Source organism: Eptesicus fuscus, chromosome 25 (assembly GCF_027574615.1).
Source record: "Eptesicus fuscus isolate TK198812 chromosome 25, DD_ASM_mEF_20220401, whole genome shotgun sequence".
Lineage (NCBI taxonomy): Eukaryota > Metazoa > Chordata > Mammalia > Chiroptera > Vespertilionidae > Eptesicus > Eptesicus fuscus.
In genome coordinates, this window is record NC_072497.1 from 11,082,195 (window position 1) to 11,099,015 (window position 16,821).

At 55.0% G+C, this 16,821-nt stretch overlaps 1 protein-coding gene across 1 annotated transcript in view; it reads left to right on the forward strand.

Moving 5' to 3' along the window:
* Positions 1-1,644: 1,644 nt before the first annotated feature.
* CHSY1 (chondroitin sulfate synthase 1) overlaps positions 1,645-16,821 on the forward strand; it is a 29,393-nt gene continuing 14,216 nt past the window's right edge. The window contains exons 1-2 of the mRNA XM_028135770.2: positions 1,645-2,046; positions 13,878-14,373. Of these exons, the coding sequence (XP_027991571.2) occupies positions 1,724-2,046; positions 13,878-14,373 (819 nt within the window). The 5' untranslated portion in view covers positions 1,645-1,723. The remainder of the gene's footprint in view (positions 2,047-13,877; positions 14,374-16,821) is intronic.

Consider the following 16,821-nt stretch of genomic DNA (forward strand, 5'->3'; position numbering starts at 1 on the left):
CCTGGAACCCTACTTTTGCCCCGCCCCGTCTTTCACTCTCAGACAAACATTCCTTGTATGGGAACTTTCTCAGCTTCTGTGGCCGTGGCTGTTGTTCGTTTCTTGTTTTTTAAAGTTAGAAATGTATACAATTGAAACTCCAAAACCTATCTTTTTGTGGAGGGACCACATTAAAATGTTGACAAAGGCCCTGGCAGGTGTGGCTCAGTGGATAGCGCATCGGCCTGAGGTTCTGAGTTAGATTCAGGTCAAGGGCACATCCCCAATGTGGGGCGTGCAGGAGGCAGTCAATTCATGACTCTCTCTCATCATTGATGTTTCTCTCTCTCTCCCTCGCCCTTCCTCTTTGAAATCAATAAAAAGTATATTTTTAAAAAAGTTAACGAAGACTCAGGTTAGGGTACCTGCGGACTATCTGCCCACAGAGAATATGGGGGTGGGCGGGGGAAGCGGGGTTCAGACTTCACACCCAAGTAGGAACATCCCCTACCATTTATTCCTCATCCATTAAATGCTACTACTGTTAGGGGCTTGGACATGAAACATTCGCGCTTTTTAAATTTTTATTTTTATTTTTTTATTTTAAGCATCGAGAACGAGTGACAGGGAACAAGGCAACTGAATTCACGGTTCACTCCCCCAGCGCGCACGTCGCGAACGCCTCCCGGAGCTGTTGATTCTATACGTGCCCGTCCCGCCCGCAGAACTGGCGGGAACAAAGGGACAGTGTGAACCGGGACGACGCGGGGAAGGGGCGGCCAGGTCCGCCCGGCTGGAGCGCAGGGCGTGGACGGCGGGTTGATCCGAGGACAGTCTCGGCCGGGGCGCACCCGCTGATCGGGGACAGTTTGGGAACCGAGAAGCCCCCCTCCGCACGTTGGCCACGCAGCGGGCAGCAGGGGCGCCGCCTGGGGAAGCGGGGCCGGGGAGGCGGGGTTGCCTAACGGGCCACTCGGGCGCCGGTCCGGGGTCCCCTCCCGCGCCTGTCAGGCCGTGCGCCCCCCGCCGCCAGGCGACCCCGATGCACCCCGCGCGGGTGGGGCAGTGCGCGCGCGCCGGGAGGGCTTTGCTTTTTTTTGCTTTTTTTTTTTTTTCTGGTTAAACTTTAGCCACGTGCACCGCCCCCCATTCACTTTTGCACCAATCGGCGGGCGCGGACGGATCCCGAGCGGGGCCACGACGCCTCGCCTCCCCACCGCTTCTTAACGCGCCGTGCGTGACGTGAGGGGCTCCTGTTGCAATGGCGAGCTGAGCCGGAGGATGTGCGGCTGCAGCGGCGGCGCCGGCCACGACGAGGACGGGCACGGGCGCAGCGCAATCGCAGCCGAGCCGGCCGGGGCGCACGCGGACGGGCAGGACCGGGGACCCGGACTCGGCGGCCACTGCGGTCGCCGTCGAGCTGGCCCTGCGCCCCCGCGAGCGAGCGGGAGGAGCCGCCCCCGCGGCCCCCGCCCCCGCCGCCGCTTTGCGCCCCAGCCGCCGCCGCCGGCGCGCGCCGGGCATGGTCCCGCCTTAAAGGCGCAGGCCGCGGCGGGGCGCGCGCGGAACAAAGCGGCAGCGCGGGGCCTGCGGGCGGCTCGGGGGCCGCGATGGGCGCGGCGGGCCCCCGGCGGCGGCGGCGCTGCCCGGGCCGGGCCTGGCGGCTCTAGGACGGGCTGGCCTCCGCGGGCGGGGGCGGCGAGCTGAGCGCGCGCGGAGCCGGCGGGCGGAGAGCGGCGCGGACATGGCCGCGCGGGGCCGGCGCGCCTGGCTCAGCGTGCTGCTCGGGCTGGTGCTGGGCTTCGTGCTGGCCTCGCGCCTCGTCCTGCCCCGCGCCTCCGAGCTGAAGCGAGCGGGCCCGCGGCGCCGCGCCAGCCCCGAGGGCTGCCGGGCCGGGCAGGCGGCGGCGGGTTCGCAGGTCGGCGGGGCGCGGAGCGATGCGCGCGGGGCGCAGCCTTGGCCCCACGGCTCGGCTCCCGAGGGCGGCCCGCGCGACCGGAACTTTCTCTTCGTGGGAGTCATGACCGCCCAGAAATACCTGCAGACCCGCGCCGTGGCCGTCTACAGGTGAGCCCTCCCTCCTCCGGCAGCCGGCATCCTGGCGGGCGGCCCCGCAGACACTCCCACGGCTCATGCCTTTGCCTGGTTCTCAGGACCCAGGCTCCCGGGGCGCCCCTGGGGCGGAGGCGGGGGGATGCCAGGCTTTGGGCGTCAGAGGTCAGAGGCTGGACGTGGAGCTCATCACCCAAGATGCAGGGGCTTGGGGATCAGAGGGACCGCGGTGTCCCTCTGGGTGTGGCCCTCACCCAGACTGTGCAAGGCACTTTATTTAAAATAAAAAAAAAAATGTTTAGTACATTTTATTGACTTCTGAGAGGAAGGAAGGAGAGAGAGAAATGTCAGTGATCAGAGAGATTCATGGATCGCCTGCCTCCTGTACACCCCCTATTGGGGTTCGAGACCGCAACCCAGGCATGTGCCCTTGACCAGGAATCGAACCCTGACCTCCTGGTTCCTAGGAGGACGGTCAACCCCTGAGCCACACCGGCCTGGCTGCGCAAAGGCGCTTGCGCTTTCCACGTTCCGACCTGGCTTTAGTTTAGATGGTCCTGACTGAAGGCATCTCCCTCGTAAGGTCGTTAGAACAGCTCTTGGGGTGACAGCGGTGGCGGTTAGCGGATGGTCTGAAAGGCGCCCGGTTGCCCTGGCCCAGCCCAGGGAAATGAACCTGGTTAGACCCGCGTCCTTGGCCTGCGTGTACATTTCACTTTGGCGGCGCTGCTGGTGGTGAAAGGGGGGTGCCCCCTGCCCACGGAGCCCGCCCGTCTGTGCCGTGGATGGAAAGCGCGCCTTTGGGGAAAGCGGTTCCTGGCCCCGCGGGGGATTTGCTCCTCACCAGCCCGGTTCAGCGATGGGATCCCCGTGGCGGCTGGGCCCTAGTTGGCCAGATGAGTCAGAAAAGTGGCTGGAATCATGTCCAGGGATTAGCGAAGGGATTAGGCAAAGTCGTCTGTAGGAGGGAGATGGTTTGGGAATGGCAGATGGGTGCTGGGGTGAATTTGAGGTAGACGAGGGGCGTGGAATCGTAACAGAAAACTTAACACGTGTGAAGTACAGATATGCCGAGGCGCAAACCCGGCTGGGAGGGCCTCCTGGAAGGAACTTTTGGAGCACACAGCGCTGAGCAAGGCCAAGCTGGTTGGTTCTTTCTTTTATTTATTTATTTTTAATATATTTTTATTGATTTCAAAGAGGAAGGGAGAGGGGGAGAGAGAGAGAGAGAGAAACATCCGTCCATCAGTGAGGAGAGAGAATCATGGATCGGCTGCCTCCTGCACGCCCCGCACGGGGGATGGAGCACGTGCCCTGACCGGGAATGGAACCGTGACCTCCTGGTTCCGTTTGCCCTTTCATTGCCTTGATTCGTGTGAGTGTTCCCTTTAGGATCGCGTCTAAATCCAGAGCTGAGGTTCTCTGCCCAGAAGGGCCCTGAGCGACTGAACCGCTCAGAATGCCCCTAAGTGCAAATGTAGACCAAAGTCCCAATTTGGGGAACCTGGAGATCAAGGTGTGTCCCCTCCCCCCCCCCCCCCCCCCGATCTAGAGTGAATAATTACCCAGAATTGTACGAAAATTGTGCTTTCTGGGCCGAGCACTACCCACACCGGAAAAGGAGGGTGAGCTTTGTAAATGGCTCTCGTTGTGGTTTTGAAAGTACACCCACATGACTGCCACTCGGTGACAAGTCCTGGGACGGTACACCTTCGGGTAAGTTCAAATAGTAGGTGGTGTGACTCCTTAACCGCCCCCCCCCCCCAACACACACACACACACACACACACACACACACCAAACATACACATTTTTGTGGATGCAAAATCCAGTCGGCGTTCTGGTATACCCGCAGGATTCAGAAAGTGGAACTCAGGCCGAACCTAATGTTTTACGCTTGGAGGTGATTTTTGTCCCAAAGCCCAAGCTTGACCTTGTGTGGCCTCTTTCCAGAATCTCCTCTCTCATCTTTTTTCAGAGGTACCATTTCTCCCCCCCCCCCCCCTTTTTTTTCCCCCCTTCAGGCACTTAGGGGAAAGTGGAAACACAATTGACCTCCCTACCCCCTTGCTTCTCTGTGACAACTGCCTTTCCGATAAAGAAAAAAAACCTTATCCAGACACATTGTATCCTGTCTTCCTTCTGGGTGGACAGCCCTGCCTTTCTGATAAAGGAAAGAGCCCTTAGGGAGGGGAAGCAGTGTATCTTATCCAGTCATTCATCCGCTCTCCCGCATACCTTTTCATTTATCTCTTTGATCTCAAGAAGTTACAGTTACTTGGAGCCTGAGAAAGGACCTGCCCCGCCCTGTTCAGGGCCTGGGCTTCTCAGCTGTCCACCCTGTGTTTAGACTGGCTGCAAGAGATGGCACGGGACCATTTTAGCCTGGAGGAACCGGGGAGGCAGGCCTGAAGGGGGATGGAGGCTGTGGGGTGTAACTTTATGATTACGACTTTGCCGCGCTCTGCAGCCTGAGCCAGAAGTCCACGCTCAGCTCTTAGATTAGAAAGAGTTTGTGCACAGCTCTGTGTAAAAGTCAGCTGGGCCCTCGCTGGTTTGATTAGTGGATAGAGCGTCGGCCTGCGGACTCAAGGGTCCCAGGTTCGATTCCGGCCAAGGGCACATGCCCGGGTTTCGGGGTCGATCCCCCCACAGTAGGGGACGTGCAGGAGGCAACCAATGATTGATTCTCTCTCATCATTGATGTTTCTCTCTCCCTTCCTCTCTGAAATCAATATAAATAAAAAGTCAGCTGGAATCTTCCAGCACAAGGTGGGACTCCAGTTTGGCATAGGGTGTGGTCAGTTTACATCTCTCCTAAAAGGCAAATTCATTCCAATTCTCTCTTTGCCTCAGAAAACACTCCAATGTTTTTGGTTTCTTTTTTTTATTTATGTTTATTTTTTTAATATATTTTATTGATTTTTTTTACAGAGAGGAAAGGAAAGGGATAGAGAGTTAGAAACATCGATGAGAGAGAAACATCCATCAGCCGCCTCCTTCACACCCCCTACTGGGGATGTGCCCGCAACCAAGGTACATGCCCTTGACCGGAATTGAACCAGGACCCTTCAGTCTGCAGGCAGATGCTCTATCCACTGAGCCAAACCGGTTAGGGCTCTTTTTTTTTTATTTTTTAATATATTTTTATTGATTTCAGAGAGGGGGGGAGAGAGAGAGAAGCATCAGTGATGAGAAGGAATCTTCGATCGGCTGCCTCCTGCACGTCCCCCACTGGGGATCGAGCCCGCAACCTTGGCATGCGCCCTGACCGGGAATCAAACCGAGATCTCCTCGTTCATAGGTCGACGCTCAACCCCTGAGCCACACGGGTCGGGTTGTCTCCTGGAGTTTTATTCTGAGTGAATTAGCAAGGCCTCAGTTTAGGCAGGAAAGGGAGGCGGTTGCATTCTGTTCTGAGCAGTAAATTCTGCCTGCTGTGTGGACGGTCGGTTGTAGGAAGCATGGAGATGTTAGGAGGGGGTCCGGGTGGGGTTGCGGGCGTCTGGGGCTAGCGTGGGGCGGTGGGGAGAAGCGGGCGGTCCCTGGGCCCGAGACGTACACGACCAGTGAGCCATGAATTAGCGCGTCTCTAGGATTCTGCCTTGAAAGGCAGGGTGGGCGGTTGAGTCACTGATGGAGGTGGGGAAGGCCTGAGGGGGGTCGGTTTAGGGGAAGGAGGTGCGTCAGCAGAGAGCTGGTTTTGCACACGAGGAGTTGAGAGAGCTCTCAGACACACGGGTGGGTGTACCCTTCGTGTCATCCACGTAACGGAATTGTTTAACAATTGAGAGGAGGGCCCTAACCGGTGTGGCTCAGTGGATAGAGCATCGGCCTGCGGACTGAAGGGTCCCAGGTTCGATTCCGGTCAAAGGGCATGTACATTGGTTGCGGGCACATCCCCAGTAGGGAGTGTGCAGGAGGCGGCTGATCGATGTTTCTCTCTCATCGATGTTTCTAACTCTCTATCCCTCTCCCTTCCTCTCTGTAAAAAATGAATAAAATATATATTTTTTTTAAATTGAAAGGAGGTTTGCATCTAAAGTGATGGTATTGTTTGGGGCTCCGAACCGGTCTTGAGCTAAGCTTCCTTGAAGGCTCTGGGGAGCTGGAAGACGTACAAATGAACTGGACAGTTGTTTTGACTCCTCGACAAAGCGTTTGTTTTCCAGGTCATCTCACTTCCAAGTGGTCCCGGGAATCCCCCGTGGTGACGTGTCACGCTGGTTAGAGACAGGTCATCAGTACGCCTGGGTTCCTTGCGTCTTCCTTTGCTAGTTGCAATTCAGATTCTTCCCCTTTAAAAAAAAAAAAAATTATGTTGTTTGATATACAGAAGTGACATCTTCAGGCCTAGCCAGTGTGGCTCAGTGGGTAGAGCATTGGCCTGTGGACGGAAGGGTCCCAGGTTCGATTCCAGTCAAGGGCACCTACCCGGGTGACAGGTTCCCCGTCCCTGGTCGGGGCGCGTGCAGGAGGCAGCCAATCGATGTGTCTCTCTCACAGCGATGTCTCTGTCTCTGTCTCCCCTTCCACTCTCTCTAAAAATCAATGGAAGACTTTCCCAGGTGAGGATTAACCAATAAGAAAAAAAATGACATCTTCATGTCGTTCATTTTTTTTTTTTTTTTTAATATACTTTATTGATTTTTTTTTAACAGAGAGGAAGGGAGAGGATAGAGAGTCAGAAACGTCAGTGATGAGAGAGAAACATCCATCAGCCGCCTCCTGCACACCCCCTCCTGGGGATGTGCCCGCAACCAAGGTACATGCCCTTGACCGGAATCGAACCCGGGACCCTTCCGTCCGCAGGCCGACGCTCTGTCCACTGAGCCACACGGGTCAGGGCGCAGCTCCATTTTTTTTTAAACCCCCACCCCAGGCTCAGAGAGTTATTATCCAGGAGGGAGTTTTAAAAGTAACTTTTTGGTCCTGATCATTAAAGGGGTACAGTAGGAACACCCCAACCTCCCGTTTTCCCCGACCGGTAGATTGTCATGGCCCCGGTTTCCCTACCAGATGGAAGGCCGTCTCCCCCGTCCGCCGCGTTCCTGGGTCTGTTTCTGGAACTTGCTGTTGGGTCCCCTGGCTGTTCCCGCCAGTCCTCAGCCAGTCCCACCGAGGAGGGGCCTGGACGTTGAATAACACTTCAATTTCCGGTGGACAAGGGCCCCTTTGTTACCCGTCTGGCCCCGCCACTTCCTGGCCACCCTTCACCTGTTCTCGCTGGGGGAGTTGTGATGCCATTTAGAGATTTGAAAAAAAAAATTAATGGGTTGATTAGAAGCATACATTCTTAACTTTTTGGTCCATGTTTAGGGTTAGAGCACTGAGCTAATCAACCACCTCTTTTTTCTTTTCTTTTTTTTTAATTAGTTTTTATTGATTTTAAAGAGGAAGGGAGAGAGAGAGACATAGAAACATCGATGATGAGAGAATCAGGGATCAGCTGCCTCCTGCACGCTCCACACTGGGGATCGAGCCCGCAACCCGGGCCTGTGCCCTGACCGGGAATCGAGCTGTGACCTCCTGGTTCCTAGGTTGATGTTCAACCACTGAGCCACGCCAGCCGGGCTAACCCAATACCTTTTATTGGTCTTGGTTCTTAGCTGCCCTGAGCTGAAGACGAGGAACTATTTTTGTGTGTGTTTTTTTTGTTGTTGTTGTTAATCCTCCCCTGATTTCCATTAATTTTTAGAGAGAGTGGAAGGGAGAGGGAGCGACGGAGAGAAACATCGATGTGAGAGCGACACACATCGATGGGTTGCCTCCTGCCCACGCGCCCCGACCAGGACTGGGGATCGAGCCTGCCACCGAGACACGTGCCCTGGACCGGCATCGAACCCGGGACCCTCGGCCCACAGGCCGGCGCTCTATCTACGGAGCCACACCGGCCAGGCCTCGTTCTCTCTTTCCTTTCCCAGAAGATAGAGGGGGATGGTTTCCCTTCATTGCCCCGGGGGTGACACGGGGCTCCGGGAGAGATTAGCATCGGCCTGCAGGGAGTTAGCATCGGTCTGCAGGGAGTTGCGGGAAGCAAGTTTGAGAAACGCCAGCCAGCCAGCTCTGGATACCGGAATCTCACTGCCAGGTGTCACCCCCTCGGGGGCCTGGTCCCAGTGTCCCTCCCCGCCCTGGGTGAGGGCGCCCTTCCTTGTTCGTCGGAGACACTTTAGAGCCACGCTCGCGCTCTCCGAATTGGACTTGGCACTTTCGGTGCATCTGTGCCTTCCTCTCTGAAACCAATAAAAAATATTTTTTAAAAAAGAGATCAGGAAAGGCCTGTTCCAGGCTCCTGCCCTTTTTCTTTTCCTTCGTTTCTCTGTATGTAGGTTTCTGAGAAGAAGGGAGAGACGGGGAGAGGGATAGAAGCACAATGATGCCAGAGCACCATGGCTCGGCCGCCTCCTGCACTCTCCCTGCCGGGGATGGGCCCGCAGCCCGGGCACGTGCCCTGACCGGGGATCGAACCCGTGACCTCTCAGTGCACGCCCAGCCCGCTGTGCAGCCAGGGCCAGTGCAGCCGTGAGCGTGTTAAATCGTCGGCAACTGCAAGACTGCTGGGCACAGGTGGCATGTTGGCTCCGGGCTCCCTGGCGCTTGGCCGGGGTCACTCTTGTTTCAGTCAGTCCGTTAATCCCGCCCGGAAAGGTAGGGCTGAGCACGCCTGTCTGGTCACTGGAGTTGGATTTTCCTCGGTTACCGGAACATCTCGACGTGGGGGTGATCCTCGGGGGGGACGTGGCGGGGGCGGGGGGGCCGCATGTGTAACGGGGACCCCGTGTGTTAATGTGCGTACTCAGCGCTGCGCCTGCTGTCAGCATCGTTTCTGCCTTCTGGTCCCGGATGGAATTGGGGGAACAAGGAACAGTGATGAGCCCGGCCGGCGGGGCTCCGTGGTTGAGCATCGACCTAGGAACCAGGAGGTCACAGGTTCGATTCCCGGTCAAGGGCACAGGCCCAGGCTGTGGGCTCCATCCCCAGTGTGGGGCATGCAGGAGGCAGCCGATCCATGATTCTCTCTTATCATTGATGTTTCTCTCGCCCTCTCCCTCTCCCTTCCTCTGTAAAAATAAATTTTAGCCCTAGCCAGGCTCAGTGGATAGAGCATCAGCCTGCGGACTAAAGTGTCCCAGGTTTGATTCCGGTCAAGGGCACATGCCCGGGTTGCAGGCTCCATCCCCAGTCGGGGTGTGCAGGAGGCAGCCGATCCATGATTCTCTCTCATCATTGGTGTTTCTCTCTCTCTCTCTCCTCTCCATTCCTCTCTGAAATCAATAAAAAAAATGTTTTTTTTTTTAATAAAACTCAATCTTAAAAACACGTTTAAAAACTCCTTGCACGTTTATCCTTTTCTGGGATCAGTAAGATAGCTCTCCAGCACTTGAACTTGGGGACCATGTGGTGGGATCAGAATCCTCCCCCTTCCCACCCCCCCTTGTGCTCAGTCTCCACGTTTTCATTCTGCCCTTCAGAGAGGGCGGATCTGTGGTCCCTGCCGCGGGGCAGGCTGCCCTTAGCTCCTGATAGCCTGAGACCGCTCCTGGGCCCGAGCCCGGGCCATTGTCCAGGTGGGAAACCTGTAATCCACCTGCCAGTAGCTTTGTTAAAGCAAAAAAAAAAAAGAAAGAAAGAAAGAAAAAGGTGACTGTAATTTGATTTGTCTTTTTTTTTTTTTTAATCTCCCCACCTTTTTACCTACTTTCAAAAAGAATGTGAGATTGCTCAGGCGTAAGGTCCTTGCACAATGAGACAGTTAACGATTTTAAAAGAGGAAACCGCACATCCGGAAACCACAGACGTGGAAGCAGGCGCCTGCCGCTAAGCCGCTAGGCACCCCGGCCGGCTGGGCCGCTCCCCGCATGCGTCAGGCCCAGGTAACGGCCTGAATCACGCTCCTGACATCTGCCTGAGCCTGTTCCCTCGGTTTCCGGCAAAGCCTGGAGTCATCATTCTTAAACCTTGGTCCTTTTTTCTTTTTTTTTAAATACATTTTTACTGATTTCAGAGAGGAAGGGAGAGGGACAGAGAGAGAGAGAGACATCAATGAGGAGAGAGAATCACGGATCGGCTGCCTCCTGCACGCCCCCTGCTGGGGATCGAGCCCGAAACCCAGGCCTGTGCCTTGACAGGGAATCAAACCATGACCTCCTGGTTCATAGGTCAATGCTCAACCACTGAGCCACACCAGCCGGGCTGTAGTATACATGTAACTCCTGGGATCTATCCGTTCTCAGGGTAAAACCCTATTCTCCCTCCCTTCCTTGACTCGAAATTCTGAGATGACTTGATCCTCTGAGTCCCTTCAAACTTAGCACTTGTGACCCTCAGACAGCATGTGTCGTAGTGATCTGGGGGAACTCACAGACAATCCCCCCTTTTTACCCATCCTAAGCAGCAAAACTTAAAGTGTAGAAGGTTGTGAGAGAGTGTGCTCCATCTCCGTCTGTCTGTCTTTGAGTTTTTGTCCGTCGGGTGGAGTGGAACCTGTTTTTACTGCACCAGTAAAAGTTCCTGTTGTCTGATCTGTTTAGTGTTTTTTGGATGCTCTTTAGGGCTGAACGCTTTCCCCCAAATGCAGTGGGGGGTTTTTCTGACTCTAAAAGCACCTAGCCGTCGTTGCAGAAAATTGAGCAAATGTTGAGAACGCAAAAAAAGAGAAAGTGAAATAAGTCCTTTCTGATCCTTCATCCAAAAACAGCCAGAATCGGGCTGGCCGGTGTGGCTCAGCGGTTAGAGCATCAGCCCCCAGACCAGAGGGTCACGGGTTTGATTCCTGGTCAAGGGCACGTACCTGGGTTGCAGGTTCGATCCCCAGCCCTGGTCAGGTTATGTGTGGGAGACAGCCAATCAATGTCTCTCTCTCTCGTCGATGTTTCTCTCTCTCTCTCTCTCTCTCTCTCTCTGTCTCTTTCACTGCCCACTCCCTTCCACTTGCTCTAAAAGTCAATGGAAAAAAATATCCTCTGATGAGGATTAATAACAAAAAAACAAAAACAAAACAGTAAGCACTTGAAGGTAGAGTTAAGAATAATAATAATAATCCCACACCACAAGTCTATATACCACGGTCTGCTTTGTAAACTTTAAAAAAAAATTATTTTTTAATCCTCACACGAGGGTATTTTTCCATTGATTCTTAGAGCGAGTGGAAGCAAAGGGTAGAGACACAAGAGAGTAACATCGATGTGAGAGAGACATATCAATTGCTTGCCTCCCACATGAGCCCGGACCAGGGCCAGCGACGGAGCCTGCCACCGAGGTACATGCCTTTGACCGGAATCGAACCCGGGACCCTTCAGTCCGCAGGCCGACGCTCTATCCACTGAGCCACACCGGTTTCGGCTGACATCGTCGTTCTTAAAGCGACACGACATAGAAACGGAGACCCAGGAGATGCCCGCTCCGCAGAGGGTCCCGCGGCGGGGCTGGCGCGGGCCGGCTGGACTGCCCGGCCGTGATTTCCGTCGCTGGCAAGGCCCCGTCGGGCGGAAGCCCGCTTGGCACGCTCACGTTTCAGCTGTCTTATCTGGGCTCGAGCAAGAGCCGGTTATCAGGCGGTGGAAAGCCGAGCCGGCTGGCAGGGGCCTTCGCCAGTGTTCTGTGGTTTCCATTAAGTGAGAGCTCTCTGTCCCGGTCACCACCACGTGCCCATGGCCGAGTGGACGTTTGCTTGGGGAGCTGACCTGTTCCTGGCACAGCAGCTTTTCCTTCGTCTCTTTCACATCATCCATCCACGTCCCCTCTCCCCCCAGGACGGTGAGTCCCCGTGTACCAGTATGCTCAGAGCCCGCTGACGTGGTGGAGCTGTTTAAAGCACAGGCACCCTGAGTGGAAAGATCATCATTTCTAGAGATTGGAGGCTTTACAAAAACTTCCGATCGCCCTGGCCGGGGTGGCTCAGTGGTTGAGCATTGTCCCATGCACCAAAAGGTTACTGGTTCGATTCCCGGTCAGGGCACAGGCCCAGGGTTGCAGGCTCAATCCCAGTAGGGGGTGTGCAGGAGGCAGCTGATCCATGATTCTCTCTCACATCAATGCTTCCCTCTCTCTCTCTCTCTCTCTCTCTCTCTCTGTCTCTGTCTCTGTCCTGTCTCATTTCCTCTCTCTACAAAATCAGTTTAGCCCAGCCTGCATGGCTCAGTGTTTGAGCGTCGACCTAGGAACCAGAAGGTCATAGTTCGATTTCCAATCAGGACACATGCCCGGGTTGCAGGCTTGATCCCCAGTAGGGGGCATGCAGGAGGCAGCCGATCCATGATTCTCTATCATCATGGATGTTTCTCTCTCTCCCTCCCTCTCCCTTCCTCTCTGAAATCAATAAAAAATATATTTTTAAAAAACAACATTTTAAAAACTTCACATTAAGAGATTTGCCTCCAACCACCAGTCATTTAAGACGAGAAAAGGGCCACGCGTTTTTTCCCTAAAAAGGAGAAGAGAACTGGGTGGAGTTAACCATACAACGGCACGGAGGCTTTGGCGGTGGTTTGAGGTTAGATTGTCTGCCTTTGAAATTAATTGGTTTCTCTTCTTGGACAATGATGTCACTTCAAGTCATGGATTAGGCATCTTCAGTGTCGGTGAACGTCGCCCGGCCTGGCTGGTGGGCCAGACTTTGACCCTCGGTCTCACTATGAAGGATTCTGGTATCTTCAGGGAAAACACTTGTCAAGTTCAAAGTCTTGTTCGACTTGGACCCTGACGTTGTCTGAGATGGATAGTACAACGGAATTCTAACCGCCCCGCCCACGTGGCTCAGTGGTTGAGCGTCCACCTAGGAGCCAGGAGGTCACGGTTCGATTCGCAGTCAGGGCACATGCTCGGGTTGGGGGCTCGATCCCCAGTGTGGGGCGTGTAGGAGGCAGCCGATCCATGATTCTCTCTCATCATGGATGTTTCTCTCTCTCTCTCTCTCTCTCTCTCTCTCTCTCTCTCTCTCTCTCTCCCTCTCCCTTCCTCTCTGAAATCAATAAAAATATATTTAAAAAAACAAAACAAAACAGAATTCTAACCCAGAATAAAAGGTGGAAGTCGCCTCTACCCCTCAGACTTCCCATTAGGGATACGTGCTGTTTTGACCCTTCAAGTCACTGTCACCGTAATAAACCCAAATCTAACAGTTAAGTGAGATAGAAATATACTGGGAAGGACATTTGGGAGGGAACCGTGTTTTTTGTTTTCGTGTTTTTTTTATCTTACTATGGCTAAATTCACTGATTGAAATATCCAGTATGAGATGTTTTTCCTAGAAGTTGGCTATTTCAGCTCCTTTTTAAAATATATATATTTTTATTAATTTCAGAGAGGAAGGGCGAGGGGGAGAGAGAGAGAGAAACATCAACGAGAGAGAATCATGGATCGGCTGCCTCCTGCACGCCCCCCACTGGGGAGGGAGCCCACAACCCAGGCATGTGCCCTGACCGAGAATCGAACCGTGACCTCCTGGTTCCTAGGTCGACGCTCAACCCCTGAGCCACGCCGGCCGGCCGGGCTGATTGCTTTTTTATTTTGTAGAGCGGAGGAGTTTGTAGCGAGGGAGTTGCCAGCGTCGGCAAATTCGCCGGAACATTCTGCCCTCGGAGGCCTGGCAAGCGGGTTCTCCGCCGTCCTGGACCCGCTTCGACGCTCCATCGTTCCTTTTTGTTGTTGTTGTTGTTGGGATTCTTCTGAGAATGAACGGGGACCCGGCAGTCTCCGCCGAGGGGAAGCCAGCTGCCCAAGTGGCTGCTTATCAGATTCCCTCTGACACACACACACACGGCCGCCGCCGACACCCGGGCTTGGGCCGACGCGGTGCCGTGCCCACGCCGCCCTCTCACGTCCCCTCTGCTCTTCCGTTCCAGGACGTGGTCCAAGACGATCCCCGGGAAAGTGGAGTTCTTCTCGAGCGAGGGCTCCGACACGTCCCTCCCGATCCCCGTCGTGCCGCTGCGGGGCGTGGACGACTCGTACCCGCCGCAGAAGAAGTCCTTCATGATGCTCAAGTACATGCACGACCACTACCTGGACCAGTACGAGTGGTTCATGCGGGCGGACGACGACGTGTACATCAAGGGGGACCGGCTGGAGAGCTTCCTGCGCAGCCTCAACAGCAGCGAGCCCCTGTTCCTGGGCCAGACGGGCCTGGGTACCACGGAGGAGATGGGCAAGCTGGCCCTGGAGCCCGGCGAGAACTTCTGCATGGGGGGGCCCGGCGTGATCCTGAGCCGCGAGGTGCTGCGCAGGATGGTCCCCCACATCGGCAAGTGCCTGCGGGAGATGTACACGACCCACGAGGACGTGGAGGTGGGCCGCTGCGTGCGGCGGTTCGCGGGCGTGCAGTGCGTCTGGTCCTACGAGGTAAGAGCCCAATCCCGTCTGGGTCTTGTTGTTGTTTTGTTTTTAGGTATTTTTATTGATTTCTGAGAGGAAGAGAGAGAGAGAGAGAGAGAGAGATCCATGAGGAGAGAGCATCATGGATCGGCCGCCTCCTGCACGCCCCCCTGCTGGGGACCGAGCCCGCAACCCGGGCATGTGCCGTTTACTGGGCATCGAACCCGGGACCCTTCCGTGCGCAGGCCGGCGCTCTGTCCACTGAGCCGAACCAGCCTGTGAATGTCGCCATCTGTTCTGACGCGATGGCAGGAAATTGGTGGTGAGGACCTCGTTAAGGTGTTGGCATTAAGTTATCACACGCTTTTCTTTTTTAATATTTCCTGTTGGTTTCAGGGAGGAAGGGAAGGGGAGAGAGAATCGTGGATCGGCCACCTCGGGATCGAGCGCCCTGACCGGGAATCGAACCGTGACCTCCTGGTTCATAGGTCAATGCTCAACCACTGAGCCACATCTGATGGGCTATTGCTACATTTTTGCCTTCTTTTTTTTTTTTTCCCATTTGAATTCCCTTCTGTTACCTTTTTTTCTAGAACCAAGAAAACATGCCTTCTATACTTCTTGTCCCGATTCCTCAGGCAATAAATAGGTGTCATCTGGGGCCCACAGGAAAGATGGTTTGCGTAGCCCTCACTGATCCCGTCATGATTATCCAGAACACGTGTCCCATCACCTCTCGCTGGTTCCACAGATGTGATTGCAACCGTGTGGGGTGTTCCCCCTCTCCCCGTCCCTCCCGAGACCTGGCTTTTCTCTTCTGGTCATGCTGACCCACACCGTCTACACACGTCCCTGTTTTGAATTCATACAATGAGTAATGATGTTTTAAAAAGCCAAGAGCATGGGGCTTTGCATGGCTTTTCAGCCTGGGCTGTTTGGATAGCTATTTGGATCTGTCAGTCTGCAATATCGTTGTTCCTTTCAGGGTAAGTGGTAGGCAGGTTCTGAGTGATCTTGAGCCAGAGGTGCAGGATTTTTTTTTTAATTTTAATACTAGAGGCCCGGTGCATGAAAATTCATGCACTGGAGGGGGTGGGTCCCTCAGCCCAGCCTGCCCCCGCTCACAGTCCAGGAGCCCTCAGGGGCGGGAGGTGACCCGGAGACCAGGGGAAAGCGTCACCCCCATCACACCTCTGCTGCCACTGCCGGCAGCACAAGCCTCGGCCGGCCCTGGTTACCTGAGCCTCTGGCGGCCCTGGGGTGGCTGGGGGGCTGAGGGGACTGGGGAACTCCGGAGGCAGGCGCCCTGGCGGGGCTGAGGGGATTGGGTGCCGCCATTTTTGAGGGCATGGCAGTCAATTAGCATATCCCCTCCTTATTGGCTGTGGGCGCCACCATCTTGGAGGGCATGGCAGTCAATTAGCATATTCCCTCCTTATTGGCTGTGGGCACCGCCATCTGTGCAACAGCGTGAGGGTCAATTAGCATATTCCCTCTTTATTAGATGGGACATTGGTCAGCAAACCGCGGCTCGTGAGTCACATGCGGCTCTTTGGCCCCTTGAGTGTGGCTCTTCCACAAAATACCACGTGCGGGCGCGCTCGTACAGCGCGATTGAAACTTCGTGGCCCATGTGCAGAAGTTGGTTTTCAGCTCTCAAAAGAAATTTCAATCGTACTGTTGATAATTGGCTCTGTTGACTAATGAGTTTGCCGACCACTATGATAGGATATTGTTATTGATTTCAGTGAGGAAGGGGAAGAGAGAGAGAGAGAGAGAGAGAGAGAAACATCAATGATGAGAGAGAATCATGGATCAGCTGCCTCCTGCCCGCCACCCACTGGGGATGGAACCCACAACCCGGGCATGTGCCCTGACCGGGAATCGAACCGTGACCTCCTGGTTCCTAGGTCGACGCTCAGCCCCTGAGCCACGCCGGCCGGGCCCGAGATGCCTGTGTTTGAAGGATGTCTCCATGGAGACGTTTTCTCCCTCATCGTTCTAGGGAACATGCGTCCACTTTGACTTCGCTCTGTTTTTATTGGCAGATGCACGCCCCTGGCCTGCGATCACGGGACCCGCTGTTAGTCAGCGTGGAAAGAATGATGTAGGTTGGGTTGTGTTGAGGCTGATAAACTCCTGATAGCCGTGAGCAGCAGGGGAAATCGCCGGGCCTTTTGTCCAAGGAAAAGAAACACACTCTCTGACGTAAACGGTTCGCGCTTCCCCGGAGTTCATTTCCCAAAGCGCTTGCGTGAAGGGACGTATTAATGCCCGGACTCGTCCTCCCGCCGGACTTGTGTGTCCTCGTCCCTCTCTCTCTTCCTTCTGGGGACGTGCACGTGTTCAAGCACACGGGAAGCCGTCTTCGTGTAGTTTGTGGTTACGAGAGACCCATTTTCAATCCCAGACGGGATTTCGGCGAGCCACCTCATCTCCGTGTGTACCCGACACGGGCGACACCTCGCCAGATTT